The sequence below is a fragment of the Bos indicus genome, chromosome 29, assembly GCF_029378745.1.
Source record: "Bos indicus isolate NIAB-ARS_2022 breed Sahiwal x Tharparkar chromosome 29, NIAB-ARS_B.indTharparkar_mat_pri_1.0, whole genome shotgun sequence".
In the NCBI taxonomy this organism is placed as follows: Eukaryota; Metazoa; Chordata; class Mammalia; order Artiodactyla; family Bovidae; genus Bos; species Bos indicus.
The window spans coordinates 45,532,773-45,557,881 of NC_091788.1; the positions used below are offsets into that span (position 1 = coordinate 45,532,773).

At 55.2% G+C, this 25,109-nt stretch overlaps 1 protein-coding gene across 1 annotated transcript; it reads left to right on the forward strand.

Moving 5' to 3' along the window:
- Positions 1 to 962: 962 nt before the first annotated feature.
- On the forward strand, positions 963 to 23,933 carry SYT12 (synaptotagmin 12). Its single transcript, XM_070782427.1, has 8 exons — positions 963 to 1,183; positions 7,577 to 7,633; positions 12,252 to 12,445; positions 14,133 to 14,525; positions 17,561 to 17,776; positions 18,938 to 19,058; positions 20,144 to 20,277; positions 21,579 to 23,933. The coding sequence occupies exons 2-8, from the start codon at positions 7,600 to 7,602 to the stop codon at positions 21,750 to 21,752; spliced, it is 1,266 nt and encodes a 421-aa protein (XP_070638528.1). The 5' UTR covers positions 963 to 1,183; positions 7,577 to 7,599; the 3' UTR covers positions 21,753 to 23,933.
- The last annotated feature ends 1,176 nt before the right edge of the window (positions 23,934 to 25,109 follow it).

Here is a 25,109-nt window from a genome sequence, read left to right on the forward strand (position 1 = left end):
TCTGGCTTGCCACCTGAGAACCTTGCCCCCTCCCCACCCCATCCCACCCCAGATCCTACAGATCCCCTGAGAAGCCCCACCAGTGACGCACCCAGCCTGCTCTCAGGGTTACTGCACCCACAGCACGTGGCACCTTCCAGCGCACATCCCAGCCCTTTCTAATGCGTGTGCGCCTCCCTGCCAGACTGCGCCGGCAGAGAGGGACCTGTCCCCCTGTTCCCGGAAGATGGAAGATCGCCCACACCTGGCACTGTGCCTAGCATCCAGCGGGGGCGTCCTAAATATCTCCTGAATGATTCATTCATTCCTTTGGAAAGAAAGCACAGACCCCTAAGTGGTATGTCCTAAGAGTATGGACTTTGAAGTCACATCCACCTAGGTTCAAGTCTTAGCTGACTCTTGGCTCTGTGACCTTGGGAAGGTCATCTCACCTCTCTGAGGCTGTTTCTTTCTGCTAAAAAAGGGGAAAAAGAGAGAGAGAGAGGAATGACCACGACCCCATTAGGTCATTGTGAGGAGTGAGATGACGTTTTACCATTCAGAGAAGGGGCCACCTGCAGCTTCCTGTTTTCTGACCGGTACTTAGGAGGCGCACAGTATCAAGTCCTATTTACAGAAAAAGAAACTGAGGCCCTAGAAAGGGAACAGGATAACTGGGGGTGCGGCCGCTCGGGCTAGAACCGGGGCGTGTGGACTCGGAGCCCAGTGCTCCCGGAGCTCACGGTCAGCACATCCCCAGCCCCCACTCCGACTCATCCTGGGCCTGGGAGCGCGGGGCTGGTCTCGGCCTCGCACGACCCCTGGGATCCGGGGAGCGCTTGGGGATCTTCGGCTCAGACCCCGGAAGCGCCGCGCAGCTCCCGGGAGCGGAGAGAGCGCTCGGGGTTGTCACTTTAAATTAAAGAGAGAGCGGGCGGGCGAGCGCCAGGGAGCGCGCGACGGGCTCCTGGGAGCGTGCCCGGACTGCGGCGCAGTTCCCGACTGCCGCCCCGGCCCGGCCGAGCCCCCGGCCCGCGCCGCGCTCCTCCCAGGCGGGCGCGGGGCGACACTGCAGGGGTGGCTCCGCCGGCGACCGCCGGGCTTGGCGCCGGTGCGTGCGCGCTGCGGGAGGCCGGCGGGAGCCGGGAGCCCGGAGCCCGAGCCTGAACCCGAACCGGAGCGGCGGCCCCTCCGCGGAGCCCGGGTGAGTACGCGCCCTGAGCGCGGATGAACGCAGTGCCCCCTCGCAGCGCCGGGGACCCCCCGGGCTCCGCGCGCCCCGGTCATCTGCACACTTGCGCGGATCGCACACCCGCGTCGCGCTTGCACACACACACGGCCGGCACAGCGCACGCCGGGCGCCCTTCCCCGGCCCGGCCACTCCGCGCACTGCGCATCGCCTCGCGCCCCGCACGCCCGCCCCGCGTGTGCACACACGCGACTCTCTCTGCCATTTACACGCCTCCCCGGCGCCCGCGCTGCACGCACACCTCTCACGCTCCCAGCGCCTTGCATGCCCCCGCTGCCCCGGCCCCGCCTCGCACCTCCTTCCCAGCTCCAGGGTCACCCCCCCAACACTTCGGTCCCCAAATATCCTGGGGGTCCCCGCAGCATAGGTGCTGGGTTTTCAGGAAATGCCCCATGTCGCACCCCATTGCCAGGAGGCCCCCGGGGAACCAAGAGGATCCTCGGCCTCTGTCTGCTATCACCAGCCTGGGTGAGGAGCTGTCCAGGGTCTCTCTGCCAACCTTTGATGCCATTGCATTTTGGGAGAGGAAGCCTGCCAGTCTCGAGGTCCTGGGGCTGTAGATTTGGGCTGAAGGTGGGGGCGAGCTGGGGCCAAACAGGGGTACCTGGAGCCAGGCCTGTGGGTGGAGGATCCCTTAGCCAGCCATCCTAGTGACCCCTCTTCCATGGGCTGCAGAGGGACTGGGTGCCCCCCCCCTCAGCCAATGAGGCTACCCTCCCCACAAAGCACCTGGCAAGTCTGTACCCTGGAATGTGCACCTTTTCCCGAAGCTAGGGAGTGGGTAACAGGTTGGACAGCCGCAGCAGCAGCAGCTATGCCTCTTACTAGAAGTAGGGAAACTGAGGCTCAGAGAGGGCATGAGACTCACCAAAAGAAACACAGCCAGTCTGGAGAAGGGTCAAGACCCAAGTCCCCGGCCTCCCCATCCTGAAATCTGAAGCCTTCCCCAAGCAACTTGGGGAGAGTGGGGTCTCCCAGCCTGGGGTTCCAGCTTGGACCCTGCTTCTCGTCAGCGCTCGTGACGACGGGCAAGTAGCGTCCTGCCCTTCAGTGCTCTTACCAGTGCCTTGGGCAGAGGAGCAGCCCTCTCAGAGGGCAGCAGGGAGGGTGTGCTGAAATAACACCTGGTGAGCCCTTGGTACAGAACTCAGCACACAAATGTACCCAGGAAATGCCAGCTCCCACCACCCTCTCCTGTTTGTACTGTGGTTCTGTGGGCTTTAGGGAGGGGACGGTGGCAGGATATGGTTATTCCAGAAAGTGGGAGGGAGCCCCTGAAAAGAATCTCAAACCTGGAGCTCCTAAAGAGGCTCCCAGTCTTAGAGATTGAGGGCTCCCCTGTCCCCACCCCCTGATCCTTCCCATTGCCTGCTGGCTTCCGGGTGAAGGGAGCCAAAAGCTTGCTAGCTCAGGGCACTGAGCAAGGACATGGGGTGAGGGGGAGCCCCTCCCCTGCCAGAGTCACCAAATTCCTGGAAAGCCACATCTTGATAAGCCCAGGAGGGGTCCTCAACTCGTGGTCAGATTCCAGTAAGTCTCGTGGTAGGTCTTCCCACCCATCTCCACCCCCGAAAGGCCTGCTCAGGAGGTGGCATGGTGGCCAGGAGCCCAGGCCCAGATCCATCGCACCTTGGAGTCAGTCCCAGTGTTGCTACTCATAGGCTGAGTGACTCCAGCCTGGCTTCCTCATCTGTCAAAGGGAGATCCGTTTACCCATTCAGTGGTCAGGTTTATATCACTTGCATACGACGAGCCAGGCACCATGGGAGGCAGTTAGCATGGACTATGTCTGATTCTTACAGCAAAAGGTAGGTGTTGCTGGGTAGGTATGATTAAGACTGCATTTGAACCTAGAGGGGTTTTCAGTGAGCAAGCTCCCTGCAATTTATGTTTTGGAGAGTTGGATGGAGTGACGAAGTGTGTCAGGACGAGGTTCAGATGAAGGTTTGGAATGGCTCTGACCCACCCCCGCTGTGCCCCATTTCCTGCGTGTCAGAACTCAGGGCAGCTCTAGTCACGGGCTGCCCTGGCCTCGGGTGTGCCGTGTCAGCATCTTGTTCCAAGCTGGAGCCGCAGCCCCTCTGCCTGACAAACCTCCAGGCTGCCAGCAGGAGTCTGCTGAGGTTGTCGTAGTGGGTGGGATGGGGTCAGAGGGTCTTGGGAGTGGTAAGTAAAGCCATTAAGAAGGGCGCTGGCTGCAGAGCCAGATTTGGCTCGGTCTCAGCTCTCTGCTTACTGGTTGGTGACCTTGGGCAGAGTCCCTGACCTTCTCTGAGCCTCACTTTCATCCTCTGTGGAGTGGGAATGAGGACAGGCTCTGCTCCCTAGGGGTTTTGAGCAAGGCCATGGGGAGGGCATCTTTGAAGTCCATACAGGGCTGTGGCTACTAATAGACAAGGTGCTGGACGGCATGGCAGGCACAGCTCCATCCCTCTTGGCTGTGCAGCTTTGGGCAAGTCACTTAACCTTTCTGAACCTTCCCTAACTCATCCAAAAGCCTGCTTACCACGCTCATGAACTGAGATGCTTCCAGGGGCCAGCAGGTTCTGGAAGTGAATGCGAGGGTAGAAGATGCCAGGTCCAAAGAGCAGATGCCCCATCTGAAGGGCGCAGCCTACTCAGCTCCAGCTCTGGCTCTGGGGTGGGGGAGGCTGAGACCCATTATTCCTAAATCTAACTTTTAAAGGGAAGCTGAAAATCTATTTTCTTGTAAACAAACCCATTTTTCAATGGGAACTCTCCCCAGTGTTTGAATGCTGCCAACTCACTTTGAGACAAACATACCCCATCTGCAGGCTGGCAGTGCTGCCCACACGATTCCACTGCTCAAAGTAGGGGGCTTGGGGGCCTTCTGGACCCTGGTGGCTCAGATGGTAAAGAATCTGCCTGCAGTGCAGGAGACCCGGGTTCAATCCCCTGAGGAAAGGAAAGGCTACCCAGTCCAGTATTCTTACCTGGAGAATGCCATGGACAGAGGAGCCTGGTGGGCTACAGTCCACGAGGTCGCAAAGAGTTGGACGCAACTGAGCAACTAACACTTTCACTTTCACTGGACGATTTACAGGCTAATAATCACAGCAGCTAAGGTTTGCCAGACCCCACCTCACTTCCTTCTCCTTCCTCCCTCTTGACACCCTGATAAGGCAGTCATAAACCCCATTTTATAGATGGGACAACTGAGGCTCAGAGCTAGTGAGGGGGAAAATCTGGGGTTCAAAGCTTTCTCAGGCTGCCCTCCTCCCAAGAACCTCAGCCTCTCTGTTTCCTCTCCTCCCTCCTCTCAGGCAGAGGTGCTTTGGCCTCCGCCCCTTCACAGGGGTTCTCTGTGTGACCTTCTGGCCTGGCTGAGCCTAGAGTCATTGGTGCCTTCAGTGAATGCACAGCTCCCGGGGTGTTGTGATGAGGGGAGGGGGAAGGGTGGGCCATGTGGGAGCCTCAGAAAGACTTCTTCTTGACAGTCAGACGCCCAATATGGCAGATACAGGGTTCTGTCCCCAACTATAGGAACTTGCCACTAAGATGTCCTCAGCTCACTCTAATATGCTGCTGGCATGGGCTGTCCCAGTGCAGGAAGTCAGCTTGGGCCAGGTAAGCGGGAACTAAAGCCGATAATATGATCAGATTCCCAGCAAGACAGAGGCAGGCCGGGACATGAGTGTTCATATTAACATGTGTGTTTCAACATACCCAGAACCCCTTCTGCCAGGAATTAGGGCGTGTACCTAATTCTTGTGTACCTCGGGCGTGTACACAGTGCCGGGTTTGGCCGGCAGGTTCTCAGACACCTTTTGAAAGAATATGCCCTCCTGCAGCAAGGCACAGGGGTTAGGGAGCAAGTGCGGAACAGAATGGCCTGCACTGAACAGTTTCCTAGCTGTGTTGCCTAGGCAAATGACTTCACTTCCCTACCTCAGGGCTCTCTTCTGCAAACCAGAGATAATAATAGTACTTACCTCAAGGGGTTGTTAGAGGATTAAATGAGGTAATGTATATGCAAAGTGCTTACCGCTTGAGTATAAGAAGTACTTGGCAAGGTCCTTATCACCATCTCCAGCCCAGGTTCCAGGAATGAGCTTCCACTTGAACTGGCATGGGTGAAGCCCTTCCTGGTTACTATGGCCCTCCCATCACCATGACAACTTACATCTCACCATGGGAGTAGGGACATCGTCAGGGAACTGGGAGGGACCAAGGAGCTGTCTGTGGACCTGGGCAGGCTTCGCCCCAGAGCCCTATCCTCCCCGACTTCTCTAGGCCTCCTGCCCTGGGACCCATTGCACTTCCACATGTGCTGGAATACCCTGTCTGGATCAAGGCACCCCGCTTCTTGACTTCAAAGCTACAAATTGGGGAGAACCCTAGGATTCTAGAAAATGCTCACTCCCTGATTGGACCCCAGTCCCAACGGGAGCCCACAGCATCCTTGAGGAGTTGTAAACAGGTTACCACCCAGGAGCTTTTACTTTCTACTGAATGGTGTTTAGATTTTTTGTGAATTGTTTGCAACATTTAAAAATCAAGAAACTGCACGTTAAACAAATACCATTATCTGGCTTTTCAGAAGATCTAGCCAGGCTAGATTGGCTTTCCTGTGGGAACAGAAAAGCAGCTGCCCTTGGGTAGACAGACACTCTGAAGGTCTGACCACCCACCTCATCAGCAGCCCCCGACCCGCAGGCACCCCAACTCACCTGCTTGTAACCACCTCTCAGAACCCCAAAGGAACGCAGAGGGTGGAAACTATCCTGTCCTCCGTGTCCCTTGAGTTGAGATCCTTACAGATCACCCCAGCCTTCCTTTACCAAACCCCCACCCCATTTAGAACCTGTCTGCGAGCCAGTTTACTTGTTAGCAAACACAGTAATAAAACCATGATCAGTCGCCTGGCTTCAGGTAATGGGTTGTATGAGCTTCTAGACCTTTCTAGAATAACTTAATCAAACCTTCAGTGGTTCGTAAAACTTGAGAGTAAAGGATGGGGAGGAAACTGTCCTAAGCAGAGAAAGGACTGATAACAGAATATTGCAGAAATGTAGTATTTCCGGTTCCATTTAAACAAAAGCATTTGAACTCAGTCCTGGGGAACACCTGAGCGGGCCGCTGTAATGAGTAACCAAGTCGCTGATGGTCAGCCTGTTGTTGGTAGGATGGAAATGAAATAGGGTTGCCAGATTTAGCAAATACAAATATGGGATGCTGGTGGCTTTTGAGTTTCAGATAAATAGGGAATTTTTTTTTTTTTAGTATAAGCATGTCCCATGCACTATTTAGACATACTTTTACCAACAATCAATCAGAAATTGACATGTCCCTGGGCATCTTACATTTTTTGCGTCTGGCAGCCCTGAAATGGAGAAGAGGGTGGCAGAAGATGAGATGGTTGGAGAGCATCACCGATTCAATGGACATGAACTTGGGCAAACTCCAAGAGATAGTGAGGGACAGGGAAGCCTGGCGTGCTGCAGTCCATGGGATCGCAGAGTCATACACAACTTAGCGACTGAACAACAAGAACTCTGAAATGAGGTTTCAGAGTGCTTGAAAAGTGCTTTAAACACTACTTTTTTTTTTTTTTAAGGTACATTTTCTATGCTATTTGTTAGAGACATCCTTGGAAGTCCAGTGGTTTGTTAGGACTCCACATTTTCACTGAGGAGGGCCCAGGTTCCGTCCATGGTCTGGAAACTAAGATCTGAAAAGCCACACGGAGTGGCCAAAAAGAAATAAAATGCTATTTTAAAAAGCTGCTATTTTAAATGATACAAATGAACTTATTTACAAAAGAGAAACAGACTCATAGACTTTGCTGCTGCTAAGTCACTTCAGTCGTGTCCGACTCTGTGCAACCCCAGAGACAGCAGCCCACCAGGCTCCCCCATCCGTGGGATTCTCCAGGCAAGAGTACTGGAATGGGTTGCCATTGCTGAGAAGGAGCTTATTGTTGCCAGGGGGTGGAAGGATCAGGGGAAGGGATAGTTAGGGAGTTTGGGATGGGCATGTACACACTGCTGTATTTTAAATGGATAACAAACAAGGTCTTACTGTATAGCACATGGAACTCTGCTCAGTGTGATGTGGCAGCCTGGATAGGACAGAGGTTTGGGGGAGAATGGATCCATGTACATGTATGGCTGAGTCCCCTCATTGTTCACCTGCATCTATTACAACATTGTTTGCTCATCAGCTATACCCCAATACAAAATAAAAGTTTAAAATAAATAAAAGCCCACTACATTTGCCCAGGCCCCCTCCACCTGAGTGTGAGCACTGGACGCTGGGCATGTGTGGCGTGGCAGGGGGGTGGTGACCCTCTGAAGCCCCCTCCACTGACTCTCTTCTCCCTTCCAGTCTCACCCCCGGCGGCAGGCGGCATGGCCGTGGACGTGGCAGAGTATCACTTGAGCGGTGAGTCCCAGCGGCCAGTGAGCCATCTCACAGGACCCTCCCGCCAGGCCAGGGGTAGGGGTGTCAGTGGGACCCCAGTAACAGCCCCGTTCTACTAATAAGGATAGTCAGAGAGTTGCCCGAGGTCACACAGCCCTGGGGGCTCAGATGGTAAAGAATCTGCCCGCCATGTGGGAGACCTGGGTTCAATCCCTGAGTCGGGAAGATGCCCTGGAGAAGGGAAAGGGCCACCCACTCCAGTATTCTTGCCTGGAGAATTCCATGGATGGAGGGGCCTAACAGGCTACAGTCGATGGGGTTGCAAAGAGTCGGACACGACAGAGCAACTGACACTATCGCTTTCACACTGGATTGGGACCAGTCTGAGGTCTCTTCTGTCTGTTCCAGTAGCTTGCCTTCCTGTGGAAGGACTTGAGGGCATCCCCCAGGAGGCCCCTGTCCTGCTGCTCCCTAAGGTTGAGCCTGCCATGTGGAACCCACTGCCCTAGGGCCGTTTCTGGAGCCAAATGCAGGGAAAACCAGGAAGGCTGATATTAGATGCATAGGATACTGAACTCAGTGGTCGTCCAGTCTAGTCTGCTGTCGAGCAAAGGCAGCTCCCTTGGGAACAGCCTCAAGACACCAGACGCACTCAGGCTGATGGCGGATGGTGTCACAGCGGAAATGCACTCGCCATATTTTCTGCTTCTGTTCCCCTGCCCGTTTACAGATGGGAGAAGGGAGGCTAAGGAAAGGGACAGTGACCAAGTAACAGACCCAGGACATGGACCCAGGTCTCCCAGGCCACAGCTCCCTATCCCTCCACCTCCTTCCCTAGCTCAGCCCCTAGCTCAGTCCCCAACCAGCCCAGGGCAGAGCTGAAGGGCAGACCACCTCTCCCAACTCCCAGCCAGGAATTTTCACTTTCCACCTGCAGGCTCACAGGCCTTGGCCCAGGCCCTGGAGTGGCCTTTGGTGAGTGATGAAACCTCTCTGAGCCTCTACTTACTCATCTGTAAACTGGGGGTGATGCTGCCAGCCTCTGTGAGCTAACATGTGTGAAGTGCCCAACTGTGCAAACACGGCTCTCGCCCCACATGCTGTGCCTTCACCTGGAGCGCTCGCTGCTTCTGCCTGGCTGAGTGCTCAAGACCCATATGAGATTACGAGCACAGAGCTGGAGCCAGGTTGTCTATCTCTCAGCTTCCCAGTCTGTAAAATAGGGATAATAATAGAACCATCCTCTCAGGGTTGTTCTGAGGACTCAGTGGGTTAATATACAGAAAGTATTTGGAACAGAGCCTGGCAAAGTGAGGGAACAATTATTCCTAAGGCTGCTTCTCTTCATTCCTGGTCTCAGCTCAGACCTCACTTCACCAGGGGAATTCTTCCCATACGGTCCTGGTACGCAATAAAATGAATAAATAAATGAGCATTAACTGTCATAGTTTCATGTCAGCTTCCTGGGGATTTGTCTGTCCTGCCCCCCATTTGTGCCAACCAGGGTGCTGGCTTCAGGCCCTCAGCCCCCGGGATCCTCACTCTCAGGGGAGCCTGGTGATGCTTAGCCCCCTTGCCATGTCCACTGCCTGTGTGGACTGTGTCCGCCCCCTGCCAGCACCCAGGCCCCAGTGAGCCTGCTGGGCTGCCTGTGCGTCTGCGTGGGAGACCCGCCCCCCGCTACCCGCCCCAACACACACACACACCCCTCACCCTCCAGTCACCAGGTCCGGCCCCTTCCCTTCCCCCATTCACTGGACTCCCTGAGAGCCTGGCCCGCTCTGGGCCCTCTGTAGCTCCTTGTTGTGGTTTTATTTATCCCACAAATTGCATTCTCACAACAGAAGTCAGGAGCACACAGGCTTGCTCGCTGTCTCTCCATCTGCGTTTCTTCTGCCTCTTCTCTCCTCTCTCTGGTCTGCCCAGCCCTTGCCTACACGCTGTGTGATTTTTACATCAAAATCATGTGGTTATACCGTGTTGGGGATTGATTTTTTTTTTCTTCTCTTAACAATGCCTGAGACAGTTCTCTGCATTGCCACGGCGATGTCTTGATGACCTCAATTGTCATTCTCAAAGCCCAGTGACAGTCCCTCCTGAGACAGCGCCACCGGCCCCCACTGGCCCCCTCGGTCAGACCTTGGGGCTGTTTTCAGATTTCTGCTGTTATAAATACAGACTCGCTGACTCACTGCAGACAGGAAACTTGTTGAGATTTTTCCCTTAGAATAACCATGCCCCCACCCCCAAGGGGGACCACCGGATGCACCAGATGGTGGGTGATTTTGGTGTCATGCCCTCTTTCTGGATGAGGAGACAGGAGCCAGGGAGGCGAGGTGGCCTCCGGGAGCCGAGGCACCTACACCAGACTCTCCATTTCTCACCCCAGTGGCCTTGAGCCCAGAAATATTAATAGATGTGTTCTTTAGCTTCTGTTAGCCTCAGTTCCCCTCTAGAGACTTCCCAGGTGGCTCAGATGGTAAAGAATCAGACCGCAGTGCAGGAGACCTGGGTTCAATCCCTGGGTCAGGAAGATCCCCAAAGTGGAGGACGGGACCCTGTAGGGTGCTGAGAGCTGGATAAATGCCAGGGCTGAAGGCTGGGCCCTGCCCTTCTCTGGAGTGAGTGTTGTAAATTCTGGTGGAGCTGGCTGGTTTCAGCACAGCGGGGGTGGGCTGGGGCCTCCCAGCGCTGCATGATTCCGCCCCAAATGCCTCCTTCCTTCACTGTTAACCCGGTGCTCTGAACTCTCTGAGCTTTGCACACGGGCCTCCTCCCCAACCAGGGATCGAACCCCGGCACCCTGCATTGAGAGCGGAGAGGCTTAGCCACTGGAGCACCAGGGAAGTCCCTTGGCTGCACACTCCTTGCTGCTCCTGCATGTCCCAGCTTGGGCGTCCCTCTTTGCAAAACCTTCCTGGGCTGTTCTCATCATGACACCCATCACTGTCCTGTATGGATTTGCCCACCCCGGGGACTGTGACCCACTTAAGGGGTTCTCGCACATAGTAAGTGCTCAACGGCTGTGTGATGAGAAACCTCCACTCCTGAAACACCCTCCTCACGTCTCTGCACCCTGCTGCTGGGGACCTGTGCAGGCAGAGGCCGGGTGGGCAGTGGTTACCCATGCTTGCTCTGGAGTCTGGCTGCCAGAACTGGAGTCCCAGCATCACCCCTTCCTGGTTCTGTGACCTTGGGCAAGTTCTTGTGTGCCTGGGTGTCCCCAGTCGAATCCAGTGTAGAGGCAACACTGAGAATGCTTTAGAGGATTGTGTTTGCCAACAGTTCAGTCTTTTGCAAAATGAACCTTACTATCTCATTGACTTCTCTGGGGGATTGAAGAGCCAGGTTTCCCAGTAGAGTGACTTAACATTTATGGTTCTGCCATGGGCCAAGCACTGTGCTAGGTGAGGACCTGCCCAGCACAGCTGAGGGGGTGGTTAATTACCATCTGGGGACAGTGAGGCTCAGATAAGGAAAGTTATTGACTCACCAGTGCACAAAAAGCATCTGAGCATCTAGATTTGTCCCCAAGCCCTGCACAGCCTACAGCCACCTCTCACTCTGGCTGGAGTGTTTGTATGTTGTTTGTTTTCCAGTAATAGTTTTATGGAGATGAAACTCACATGCCGTACACTCACTCACTTAAAAGGTACAGTTCAGTGGGCTGTAGTCTATTGTGCAAGCATGAGCACAATCAATTTTTAGAATATATTCATCACCCCGAAAAGAATCCCCATACTCCACACCCCCCACCGTCCCCCACCAGCCCCTGACACTAATTTACTCTCTGTCTGTAGAGATTTCCCTATTTTGGACATTTCATAGGAATAGAATCATACAACATAGGTCTTTTGGGACTAGCTCCCTTCACTCAGCATGTTTTCAAGGTTCATCCATGTTGTAGCATGTATCAGTACTTCATTCCTGTATATTGATGAATAATATTCCACTGTAAGAAGGTACTACATTTTATTTTTCCATTCATCGACTGATGGACATTGGGTTCTTCTTGATGAAGGTTGAGGCATAAAGGGGGATCATTTCTTTTTCTCCCCCAAGCCCCCTTCCGCTTCCCCCCAGATCCCAAAAGTCTGCTTTGATTATCCAGAAGCAGCAGTCCTCTGAAGGCTGAGAGAACTCAGAGAGGCAAGAACAACCCTATCTGTGTAAAGCCTAAGGAATATTTAACTATTGTTCGCAGCTCTTCACCTGCTCTAACCAAGTGTCGCTCCTGCTAGAAATGTGTTTTTGTGGAAAGTGGCCAAAAGTAGAAATTAGAGAGTGTATATCTCGTTCAACACCGGACCCCCAGCAGCCAGCACGAAACCTGAATAAATAAATATTTATTCAGGGACTTTCCTGGTCGTTAAGACTTCACCTGCAGGGGTTCAGGTTCAATCCCTGGCTGGGGAGCAAAGATCCCACATGCCTCAAAGCCAAAAAACCAAACCATAAAACAGAAGTAACGTCATAACAAATTCAATAAAAACTAAATATATATATATATATATATATATATATTTATTCAATGAATAAGCAAGTCAGTGCTGAACTGGGGACTCCCTGGGTGGGGATGTACAATGATTGAGAGGCCCCAAGGCCCATTAATGAGAGACTACTCTGCTCTTGCCTTCAGTCATCAAGAGCCCCCCTGACTGGGAGGTGGGTGTCTACGCCGCTGGGGCACTGGCTCTGCTGGGAATTGCAGCCGTGAGCCTGTGGAAGCTCTGGACGTCGGGGAGCTTCCCCAGCCCCTCCCCGTTCCCAAACTATGACTACAGATACCTTCAGCAGAAGTATGGCGAGACCTACGCGGAGGCCAGGCAGAAGGTGAGGCTTCTGTGCTCATGGGTGCACAGCCCCCGCCCCCACCTCCACCATCCACTCTCAGGATTGACCTCACTCCCTCCCCAACTCGCTGCTGGTTAATTTCCTCCTGTGACAGGGTCCTTTGTCCTCCTCCACATCTCCAACAGAGCCCAGCTAGGTAATCAATGAATACTTGGTGAATGAATGAATGCTTTCCATTTAAAACACCCCTGGGAATTCCCTTGTGGGCCAGGGGTTAGGAGTTTGTGCCTTCACTCCCCCGGCCTGCGTGCCTGCGTAAACTGGGTAATCTGGGATCCCGCAAGTGATGCGGTGTGGCCAAATTTTAAAAGCAAAGCAAAAAAACCCCAAACAAACAAATCCTCCCCACCATCCTGTGAAAAATACAGGAAAATAAAAACAAGAAAAACCTCCCCAAAAGCTGCAACCCAGAGGCAAGCTACTGTGAATTATTTTCCAATATTTTAAATCTAGGCCCCGCCCCAATCTTTTTTCCATGCATAGTTTTTATACAATGGATGTCATTTCTCCATAGAATTTAACACCCTACTCTTTTCATCTCACTTAAAGTTGAAGCACTTTCTCATATTGTTGATCAAAAACATCATTTTAATGACTGCATAAGATTCTTTTTTATGTATGTGCCATGATTTACTAAATGCCACCATAAATAATACAGTAAGTGGTTTATATGTAAAACTTTGTCTTCGTGTGGAATTATGTACTTTGAAAAGATGCCCAGATGTGAAATTACTGTATCAGGGAGTGTAAACATTTTTAGGGCTCTCTACATATTGCTAAACATTTCATCACTTGACACTTGGCAGAGGATTTTGCTAACATCATGGAGAGTTCCAGAAAGCACAGCCAGAACCTGTTACCAGACAAGGGCCCCTCATGCTTCACTCATTTGAGGTTTTGGAAGGAATGTTCTCTTACTCTGTTGGGAGGACTGTAAATTGGCACAACTTTTTCAAAGAGCGTTTTGGAAACGTGTCAAAAGCTGTCAAAGGGACTGTGTCCTTTAAGTTGAGATTTTAAGAAAGCTATTCAATGCTTCCTGGTTTACGTCTGTGAAACACAAGATAAATGTCCAGCAGTAGGGGAATAGTAACATAAACTATGGCTATCCACTTAACAGCAAATTAATGGAGCCATTAAAAAATACGGTAACAAGGATCACCACCAAGGGAGATACTTACTGTACACAAGCTTTTGTTTTCTCAAATCCCAAGATCAATTTAGAGAAAAGAAAAATTTGTCTATTAGAGTTAGTGTTATCCAGCATGAAAGCTTTCTCTTATGGTGGACTTTTTCTCAGCTTCCTTGGAGGCTGCTCCATTGTCTGTTGAGTGTCTGTGTCTAGTTTTCTTCTCCATTCCCCTCTGCTGGACACTTAGATTGCTAATTATTTTTCCTTTTCATACACATCATCTCAGTGAACATCTTTATTAATGAAATTCAGTTCATATAATAAATAAACATTTTGAGAAAAGGCTCTCTTGTATCTTGGATAGAGAGAGAAAACTAAGTAACATGAAATAATATTAAAGAAGGATGTTTCTAAGGCATGCCCCGTTTTTGCAAAAGGAGAGCTAGGAGGTGTCTTGCGTGAATGGGACTAACCACATGTCTTCAAGACCAAGCCTATTGCCCTCCGATGCTCCCATGCCCGTTCTCGCCCTAGAGAGTGCCGGCCTGGAATGCGCAGCGCGCCAGCTCTAGGGGGCCCCCCAGTCGCAAAGGCAGCCTCAGCATCGAGGACACCTTTGAAAGCATCAGCGAGCTGGGGCCCCTGGAGCTGATGGGCCGGGAGCTGGACCTGGCCCCCTACGGCACCCTCCGGAAATCCCAGTCGGCCGACTCCCTGAACTCCGTCTCCTCCGTGAGCAACAACTTCGGGCAGGACTTCACGCTGGGCCAGGTGGAGGTGAGCATGGACTACGACGCCGCCTCCCACACCCTCCACGTGGCTGTGCTGCAAGGCAAGGACCTCCTGGAGCGGGAGGAAGCCAGCTTCGAGTCTTGTTTCATGCGAGTCAGCCTGCTGCCAGACGAGCAGATCGTAGGCATTTCCCGGGTGAGTGGAGGCTTGGGGGCGGGGCAAAGGGGGGGGGCGGGGTGTGCCCCCGGGCTCGCAGGAGTCGGGCCCAGGCTGGCAGGGCTGCTGGTCCAGGCAGGATCTGAGGAGGGCGCTAGAAAGTTTGGACGCTGATCCCAGAGTGGAAGGTGCTGGCTATAGAGAGGACAGACCGGAGAGTCTGGGGCCTCCAGCAAACCTACCACAGGAATCCAGTGTAATTGTCCATTTGTCAATTGTGTCAGCTTCAGGTCCTGGCAGGGAAGGGATGACAGGTTCATGCTGGCTCATTTGGGGAGGGTTTGGTAACAGGACTGTTATAAAGCTGTGGTGGTATGTAGGGCGACCCCGGATGGCGTGGTACCCTGGTCCGAGGGGATGGGGGCAGGGGAAGTTACCCAGAGACCACTGTGTGCCGAGGGCCATCTGGATAAGGACTATGTCCTTTGGTTAAGGGGCGTGGTCAACTCGTAGCCATCCTGCCGAGAAGGACTGGGGGAATAAGCACCCTGACCTCCCTCCAGCTTCTGTTTTCCCTCCAGTGACCCCTCCTGGCCAACCCCAAGGGAGCCTGCCAATGTAGCCCTGGGAGGTCAGCTCCTGGGGCTGAAAGCAGTGGGGAGGAGGGTGCAGAGTAAGCTGGAAAGGGCACGAAGAGGGGCCTAGCAACCTGCTCCAGGCTTCTGCTCCAGATGGCACCCTGCCTTGCCAAGAGAGAGCGAGGTCTACACGAGCCGCCATACTGCCCGGCACCAGCGGACAAGGTCAGCCCAGCACGGCCTCTGACCACAGCAGGAGTCTGAGGTCCAGGGCCCAGTGTCCAGTCCTGCTTCCCGTGCTCAGCGGTGAAGACTGTCGTTCCCCTCCTGTCCCACCCTGCCCCCTCACTCCAGCAGGGTCTAGAACCAACGTAGGGCTGAGAAGGGGAGGCCGGCTTCAAAGAGGCAGTCCAGGGGATGGTTAGGAGCAGCGCCCTGGAGCCTGACTGCCTAGGTTCAAATCCTGCTTCTCTGCTTCCTTGAAGTGTGACTTGGAGTGAGTCACTTCAACACTCTGTGACTCAGTTTCCCCATCTGTCAGATGGGCATCATCATGTTTGAGGAAGGAATGCATTAATATCTGCAAAGTCCTGGGACTTCCCTGGTGGTCCAGCAGCTACGATTGTGCTCCCAAAGCAGGGGCCTGGGTTTGACAGCAGGGAACTAAATCCCACACGCTGCAACTAAGACCCAGCACAGCCAAATATATACAGTGCTTAGTCATGTCCGACTCTTTTCGACCCCATGGACTATAGCCTGCCAGGCTCTTCTGTCCAGGGGATACTCCAGGCAAGAATACTGGAGTGGGTTGCCATGCCCTCCTCCAGGGGACCTTCCGAACCCAGAGATCAAGCCTAGGTCTCCTGCATTGCAGGCAGATTCTTTGTCAGCTGAGCTACCAGGGAACTCCTATATACATATATATAAATATATAGATATCTATATTATAAATATATATATATGCTGCATGCTAAGTCACTTCAGTTGTGTCTGACTCTTTGCGACCCTGTGGATGGTAGCCTGCCAGGCTCCTCTGTCCATGGGATTTTCCAAGCAAGAATACTGGAGTGGGTTGTCATTTCCTTCTCATATATATATATATATATATGAGCCCAGTCCTTGGTCAGCTCTCCATGGATTGTCTGTCAGGACCGTGAAGTGTTTCTCTTGAGCCCAGAGCCATGCTGCCTGTGGCCTCAGCTGCCTGGAGGACCCTGGGTGGTTCTGGGTCCATCCCTTGAGGGGACAGGTTGACAGCTGCCGCCACAGCCTGATGTGCACTGAGAACCTAGTCCACAGCACCCGGCCCATCTGCATCCCTCTCATTAGCCCCAGGGATGGGGGATGGATTGAGGGCATCTTACAGATGAGGAAACTGAGGCTCATGGAAGTCCTTTGCCCACGAGAACCCCAGCAAGTGAGCTGGAGATCCAGAACTCGACCCCAGAGTTCTCCATCTACATTCCCATAGAGTACATGGGTGATCAGGGAGCCTGCACTCCTATGGGCAGGGGACAATCAAGAGGCTGGTTTGGCCAGAGGAAGGAATTTAGGGCTGAAGATCATGGAGAGCCTGAATGCCAGGGTCAGGATCAGGAGGTGGGCTTTGTCTGACTGGGGAGGAACCCTTGATGCTTGAGCAGGTGACCGGGTCAGGGATGTAGCTCCCAGGGCGGTGTAAGAGCCTATCCTCAGCCCAGAGCGTGACCGGAGAGTGTGGCTTAGGACACTTGGAGGTGCCGACAGGTTTATTCCCAGAAATGCAGGCGCCTTAGCACCCCAGCCCAGCCAATCCCAGTGAATAGAGGAGCAGCTCCCCGGCTTCAGGCGAGGTACCAGGGATGACAGCTCCTCTCTTAAAATATCGCCAGGCAGTGACTAAGGCAGCCCCCCACGGAGTGGGGACCAGGGCCTGCTCATGCACCTGCCCGGGGGACTTCCCACGGCTTCCTGGGAGGAGGCCAGTGGCGCCCACCAGGCAGGACTAGGCTTAGAAACAGAGTCTTCCCAGCCTGGCCTCATCATTCCATCCATCCATCTGCCCCATGACATTCAGACCGTCCTGGGCCAGGCCCCATGGGGGCTGGACATCTAAGGCTCTCAGCTTCACAGTTATCCCTCCTCACTGTATGCCTGGCCCCAGGGCTGGACTTGAACATGTGCCAAAAAGATGGCCATCTCAGCTGGCACTTGGCAAGGGTTCTGTGGAGCCATGGGCACTGAGGAGGGGAATTAGTTGGGGTCAGCTTGTCAAGCTTTGAATGCCAGCCCACGAGATGCCCACCTCTGAGAGGAAGACAGGGGGCTTTTATATCATCAGGGCTGAGCCACCAAAGAAAGGATCGACAATGAGGTGTGGGGTCAACAGAGCCTGATGGTAGCCCAGGTCTCCGGACTCCCCCATCCAGTGCTCTCTCCCTACCATGGCCCCTCTGGCATCTTCTGCCGCCTCTTCCCCAGCATCAGACCTCCTTCCACCACCCTTCCTCTCTGCAGATCCAGAGGAATGCCTACTCCATCTTCTTCGATGAGAAGTTCTCCATCCCGTTGGACCCCGCAGCCCTGGAGGAGAAGAGCCTGCGGTTTTCGGTGTTTGGCATCGATGAAGATGAGAGGAATGTGAGCACGGGGGTGGTGGAGCTGAAGCTGTCTGTCCTCGACCTCCCGCTACAGCCCTTCAGCGGCTGGCTCTACCTGCAGGACCAGAACAAGGTTGGTCTGCCCACCTGCATGTGCCAGGATGGCGTCACGGGTGTATACTTTAGATGAGGGAATCCACTGTCCTCAAAACAGCCTGAGTGGCCAGCATCTTTAGGAGATTAGGTCAGTTGGTAAAGAATCTGCCTGCAACACAGGAGACCCCAGTTCAATTCCTAGGTCAGGAAGATCCGCTGGAGAAGGGATAGGTTACCCACTCCAGTATTCTTGGGCTTCCCTTGTGGCTCAGCTGGTAAAGAATTTGCCTGCAGTGCGGGAGACCTGGATTCGATCCCTGGGTTGGGAAGATCCCCTGCAGAAGGGAAAGGCTACCCACTCCAGTATTCTGGCCGAGAGAATTCCATGGACTATATAGTCCGTGGGATCGGAAAGAGTTGGACACGACTGAGAGACTTTCACTTTTAGGAGATTAGAGAAAGAGAGCAACATTCAAAGAAACTCAGGTTACTGCGTGCACATGAATGGCTCCCTGACCACTGCTTACAGCTCTTCTGCTGCTCCTACCACCAAACCTTAAGAAGCTCTACTCGTGTAGAGGTTCTGTTTGGGAAGTAGCTCTCTGGCCCTCCAGTGAGTTATTTCAGACGCAGGCCAAGCTGAAGTTCAACTTCCTAAGTGTAGCAGTGCTTGGTGAGCATCACTGTTATTCAAGCAAGTGAATGTGATAGCGTTCGTCGCTCAGTTTTTGCGACCCCATCGACTGTAGCCCGCCAGGCTCCTCTGTCCATGAAATTCTCCAGACAAGAATACTGGTGTGGGTTGCCACTCCCTTCTCCAGGGGGTCTTCCTGACCCACGGATCGAACCCAGGCCTCCTGCCTTGCAGGCAGATTCTTTACCATCTGAGCCAATATTGAAGCAAAGGATCTGCTCATTCTAGTCCACTGGGACCCTCTAAGCGCTACCACCACAGAATGATTTCTTCGGTCTGGAATGAGGGAATGCGTTTGTTGCTACATTTGACAGGCAACCTCTGGTCCTCCTTCCAAGGCCGGACCACACCCTGTGGGAGGTGGGGAGGGTGCCATGCAGTAGGGGAGGGGTCCCTCTCTCAATCCCACCAGCTTGGTGCCCTGGGGTAAAGAGCCCCAAGAGCAGCAACTTCTCAATGGAGAAGGAAGGGCGGAAGCCCTCTGAGCCACACACTCGTCCTCAGGCTGCTGACGCTGTGGGCGAGATCCTGTTGTCCCTCAGCTACCTCCCAACAGCCGAGCGCCTTACCGTGGTTGTGGTGAAAGCCAAGAATCTCATCTGGGCCAACGACAAGACCACGGCAGGTAAGGCCCCGCTGGCTGCCTGGCTTCTCCTCTGTGTGGCAGGTGGGAGCTGCACCCTAGCTGCTAAGCCCTGGGCACCTGGGGGCATCAGCAGGTGTAGGGCCCAGCGCCAGGCTCACCATCCCTGGCCTAGGCTGGGCTCAGGAGCTCTGCATGGTGGGAAGATTAATCTAGCTGAGGAAACATGGGACCCATGGACAGGGACAGGGAGCTCCTAGGGGAGGGATGTGACTCTGAGAGCAGGAGGCTGGGGCACTGGTTGTGAAACCACAGTGGGCAATCCCAGAGGCTGGACTGCATCCCAGATCCCAAACGGGGACCAGGGCCACTGAGTCGGTGTGGGTATCAGGCGGGGCCTGACGTCTCAGGTCTGCCCCGGGCACCTGAAGACTGGGGGCTGCAGGAGCCTGACTGGGAGCCTGGGGGACCCTTGGTCCCGGCAGGTGTAGCAAGGACACCCAGTGGGTGGTAAGTGACGAGCAGATAGCGACTCGTTATTCCAGAGCCGCACGTCCTTGAGTCAGGCTCCACTGATTGGGCGCCGGGTGACTCAGAGCTGACGTTTGCGTTTGGGCCATTTGTAGAGTGAAAAATGATGGCTCTGCGGAGCTCCCCCAGCATCATGCGAGGGGAGCGTGCACATGGGCTGGGATGCAGGCTGCCAGAGTCCAAAGCTCAGCTCCTCTCTTGACGTGCGTGTGAGCCTCAGTTTTCTCATCTGTAAAATAGGAAAGAAATCAAGGACTGATGGCAGAACTTCAGGAGAGAATGGTGATGGTGAAGGTTTGGGGGGACTCCCCTGGTGGTCCAGCAGCTACTATTCTGAATTCCCAATCCAGGCGGTCTAGGTTCGATCCCTGGTCAGGGAACTGGGTCCTACATGTCGCAACTCAGAGTTCACAGGCCACAAAGAAAATTGAAGATCGTGCCTGCTGCAACTAAGATCTGGCACAGCCAAAGAGCTTTGTTTAAAAAAAAATGGTGAATGCTTGGGGAGTTTGGAACCAGTGCATTGCCGTGACTGGGCAGGTCTATGCCAAGTGAGTGTGCCACTGGCCCTCACCCCACCCCCTCCCTACCCACAGATCCCTTTGTCAAGGTGTACCTGCTGCAGGATGGGAGGAAGATGAGCAAAAAGAAGACAGCTGTGAAGAGGGACGACCCTAACCCAGTGTTCAATGAAGCCATGATCTTCTCTGTGCCAGCCATTGTGCTCCAGGTGAGGGGGGATAGCACAGGGGAGGGGCCCTCCACTCCCTCCAGCCTCGATCCTCAGGCCTCTTGCAGGCGGTGATGGTTGGCCCTAAGTCATCCCCTTTCTAGTCGAGCAGCATGTACTGAGCACCCGCTAGGTACCTGCCCTCTGGTGGGTGCCGGGGATACGGGCACAGCTTCCTGGGAGCTCACAGCGGATAAGCAGGGAAGTCCCCAGACAGTGCCAGCCCACGAGGAACACCCAGACCTTGGCAGTCAGGCTCGGCTTGGCAGGTGGGGATAGCTAAGCTGAGATCTGGGGGAAGACGGTTCCCAGGGAGCCCTAGGGATGAGCCAGGGCTGGGCCAAGGCCCGGAGGTCAGGCCCCCAGTCTCCTGAGGGGAGACTACCGAGGCCTGGCTGACCTCCCCAGAGGCCCTTGGCCTTCAGAAGGCAATATTCTCCAGGGAGACCCCCTTCCCAGCACAGATATCCCAGACCAAGGGTGGGAGGACTGCAGAGGATGTGGCCTGGGCCATGCTGGTAAGCTGGCTTGCCTGCCGCAGAGGACGGGGAGCTCATCACCTTCTCTTACTCTTTCCTTCCATCCGTCTTTTTTTGTGCCTTAAGCCCAAACCTGCCCCTTGGCCCTGGGGCTATACAGAAATCCCCTGGTCTCCCTTCCTGGGACACTGTCTGAATTTGAAAACCCAGAACTCTGCCTCACTCTGGGTGTTTCAAATCCAGGCAGACATCTCAGCGTCCCTGGCTGGTCCTCCCCTCCACTCTCCTGGGGCAGGCCACCCCTCTGCCCCCTGCTTCCCCTGGGAGGTCATCCTGACACTTCTCCTGCTTCACAGCCTCTTGGAGCGGGCTGACTCTTGGGACAAAGCGGGGTGAGGGGGTGCTGAGGGCTGGGGGAGAGGAAGGAGAAAAGTCTGGCTGGGTTCCAGTCTCAGCTTCACTACTTTGATCTCAAGCAACTTCTTTCCTCCCTTCCTAAATTATGAGTCCAACATATTATCTCAGGCACAACATCAGACATCCATAACGCTCTGACTGTACACTTTTAACTCGTTTTGTTCCTGGAACGGATAGGAACTATGATTACCACCGTTTTAGAGATGGGGAAACTGAGGTAGAAAGAACCCAAGTTATTACCCAAGGTCACCCACCAAGCAGGCATTGGGGCGGGGCTGTGGGGTCAGACAGGTCAGAGGTGAAGATTCAGGGGAGCCGTGCCTGGCACCTGGCTGGGGTCTGGGGGCCATGGGGGACCTCTGGCATCGCCTCTGGTCCCCAGCACCCATGTCACTTCCTCCCCAGGACCTGTCTCTCCGTGTGACGGTGGCTGAGAGTGGCAGTGACGGCCGTGGGGACAACGTGGGCCATGTCATCATCGGGCCGTCAGCCAGTGGCATGGGCACCACCCACTGGAACCAGATGCTGGCCACGCTGCGCAGGCCCGTGTCCATGTGGCACCCCGTCCGGCGAAACTAACAGCCGGGCAGGGCCAGGGCAGGCACTGGAGACCGGCACGAGCCGAGCTCTGACACCCTTCTCTGTCATCTGGCTGGAACTATGAACACTGGGGTCCCCGGTGGAGTCCCCGTGAGCCATCATGATCCCTCTGTGCAGGCTGCGGTGGAGGAACAGGCCTGGCTGGATGTCAGGGGACCCAGGGCTGTCTCCCACTGAGGACCGGCTGTGGCTGGGCAGGGACCCTGGGAGCACAGCCAGGCATCGGCCTCCTGTGCTCCCATTTTCAGATCCCCAGCAGGTCTGTCCCTCGGCCTGCGGGGGCCTTGGCCTCTCAGAGCTCCCCACACCCCACCCCTGCTGGGAGGCCGTGCACAGGGACCCTGTGAGTCTTGGGGGCCAGATGCTGTGCGAGGCACAGGCTGGGGTGACGTGAACGAGATCCCCCTGCCCCGGTGATCTGCTCGGTGCAGATGGCGGCCCTGCCACCAGGACCTGTGGAGGGCTCAGAGGGACCGGGGGGAGTGGGGGGCAACATGGGAGCTGCACTGGGAGGGGCAGGGGGAGAGCTGAGTCCGGGGCCACAGCCCAGCCTTGGCCTAGCTGGGTAGGATTGTGACCGCGCCACAAACGCAGTCCTCCACCTGCTGCCATGGACACAAGGGCCTCTCTCTGGGCAGAAGGAGGGACCAAGGGACCAGGCCAAGCGGTGGCCCGCAGGCCACCTGGGACAGTGCCTCCAGCCTCATTCTCTGTGAAATCTAATCCCTATAACCATAACCCTCTTAAGGCCCAGTAGTCCAAAGAGGCCCAGCCCCAGCCCAGGCCAGCCCAGGGCCAGGGGACACGCAGCTGGCCAGCCCCTGCAGCCTGGGACACCCTCCACTCTTTTCAACCCAGATCTGTGTTTCAGATCAGATCAGATCAGTCGCTCAGTCGTGTCCGACTCTTTGCAACCCAAGATCTGTGTCTAGCCCCACACAAATCAGGCACTGGCTCCACCATGTTGGTTGGCGTCCCTCCAGGCCAGGCCCTGTGGGGAAAAGAGACGCCTCAGCTGAGGGGGGCTGGGGGGCAATGGGGTGGACAGAATACAGACTGTTGGGGGCCTGGGCGAGGCCTCTGTGGGCACAGGTTCCTGGGAGGACGAGGTGGAGTCCCCGGGGCGGGACCTTAGAGAAGGGGTGGCAGGAGCGGTGGTCGGGGAGGACGTTGAGGGGGGTCAGGATGGAGTGTGGGGACAGGTTTGAAGCCCAGGGAAGGAAGGAGGTGGCTCTGGAGCCCAGTTCAAACCATCAGAACACCAGATGTCCGAGGCTGAGCTCCAGAAGCAGACCCTGAGATTCTCAGGCAAGGGGTTGACGGGGAGAGCCATCAGGAGAAACATTTAAGGCCAGGATGGAGCTCTGGGGCAAGAGAAGAGGCCGGCAGGCTGTGGCTTCAGGGGAGCCCAGCTTCAGCCCTGTGGGGAGGGGGTGCTCTGCTGTGTGGATGGCACCCCAGGGGGCTCCAGCCTGGATGCCAGGGTGGGGCTGTTACAGGCTCACAGGAGTCTTTAGCTCCTACCCTACCCTACCCTAGCTGGAGGGGAGGCGTGCCTAGCCTTCCAGGCGTCACCAAGGCAGCCCCAGAGAAGCAGGCGGGGGTGCGCCTCTTGCCCTGAGGGGTGAGGAGGGGCCCCCAGGCCACAGGGATGGAGGGGGAGGAAACATGCCCCCGGGCCCACCCTCGGGTGAGAGGTGGGTTCTCTGGCTGGCTGCCTCTGGAGACCCAGGCTCACCCAAGTAGGTTGAGGGGCCCCCAGTGAGGCTGGGGGGCCCCGGGGTGGTCACAGGACTGGAGGCCAGACAGTGTCTCTCCCCACCTGACACGGCTGTGGCCCAGCCCTGAGGCCAGGCCGTCCACTGGGTGGAGGTCTGCGTGCCCCAGGCCAGCCCAGGGCCTGGGGACACGCAGCTGGCCAGCCCCTGCAGCCTGGGAGACCCTCCACTATTCAACCCAGTGGCTCTGCCTTGCAGGCCGTGTCATGTACCCCCCCTTCTGGACCCCCTCCGCCCCTCCCCTAACTGCATGAAATGCTGACTCTGCACCTGGATGGGCGTGGTGGGGACCAAGTATGTCGACTGGAATGATTCTAGAACCAAAATAAAGCTGGGGCAGGAAGGAGGGGGCTGCCAGGGAGCCCCGCTCGCCCCAAATCACCTTTGTCTCCGGAAATCAGGCACTCAGGCCTCCGTGAGGGTTGCTGAAAGCACGCCTTCCCCTGCTGCTTGGACGCCAGAGGAGCAGGAGGCTCCCCCGTGGGGAGGTCATCCCAAGGACCAATGCCCTCAGGCTGTCAGGGCGGCTCTGAGAAGGGGCCCTGAGCCCCCCTGGCCGGGAGAATGGCCGTCAGGAGTCTCAAGGAAGGCCACTCAGGAGTGTTGCTAAGCTGTCTCAGCAAGATCAAGGCAAGAGGGCACAAGTCCCTCAGGGCAAGAGGGACAAGTCACTCCACTCGTGTCTGACTCTTTGCGACCCCATGGACTGTAGCCTGCCAGGCTCCTCTGTCCATGGGATTCTCCAGACAAGGATTCTGGAGTGGGTTGCCATTTTCTTCTCCACAGGATCTTCCTGACCCAGGAATCAAGCTTACATCTCTTATGTCTCCTGCACTGGCCGGCGAGTTCTTCTTTACCACCAGCACCACCTGGCAAGAGAAATAAGGCCAAAAAAAGGTGGATAAGACCCAAAGAGCCTTCCTGGTAGTAGAAACAGTATGTGGAAAAGGGCAGGAGTGGAAAAACCTTGGTCAACTTATCAGCCTTGCTAGAGCAAACTCAGGGAGAATGGGGAGAAGGGAACCAGAGCAAGGGCTTGGAGGGGAGATGGGCCAGGTGCATTCAGTGAGCGCCGGTGCCCGGCCTGCAACCCTGCAGACTCAAGAGGCAGGGACTGTTGTCTGCTTCTTCTTCTTCTTTTTTTTTTTGCAGATGTGGAAACTGAAACTCAGAGAGGTTAGGTAACTAGCCCAAGGTCACACAGCCAGAGCATCTCAGAGCTGGGGTTCGAGCTCAAGCTCTCTGGCTCTTGAACTTAGGACTCAACTACTAAACCACACTGCCTCCTTCCCCAGCTTCTCAAGGGCGGGGTTGAGGGGCAGCAGAGATGCCCCTCCGGATCCCAGGCTGCTCTGGTTTCCCCCTCTCCTGTCCTGGAAGATCACAGCAAGCATGGGAGAAGGAGAATCTGGGCCAGGGAGCAGAAGGGGGGCACTGGGGGAGGGTTCCCAGGAGGCCTGCCCACCTCAGGGCCTAAGTGAAGAGCTTCTGTAGAATTCCTGCCCCCCACCCCCCCACGCCCAGTAGACAGTGGTAACAGGCCCTGCAGGAGCTCAGA

Bases quoted from the DNA above. Each gene is read 5' to 3' on its own strand.
- SYT12 (XM_070782427.1), top strand. From the start codon at position 7,600: ATGGCCGTGGACGTGGCAGAGTATCACTTGAGCG. The intron at 7,634-12,251 runs GTGAGTCCCAGC...TCTTGCCTTCAG, and splicing joins GGCAGAGTATCACTTGAGCG to TCATCAAGAGCCCCCCTGAC. The intron at 12,446-14,132 runs GTGAGGCTTCTG...TTCTCGCCCTAG, and splicing joins ACGCGGAGGCCAGGCAGAAG to AGAGTGCCGGCCTGGAATGC.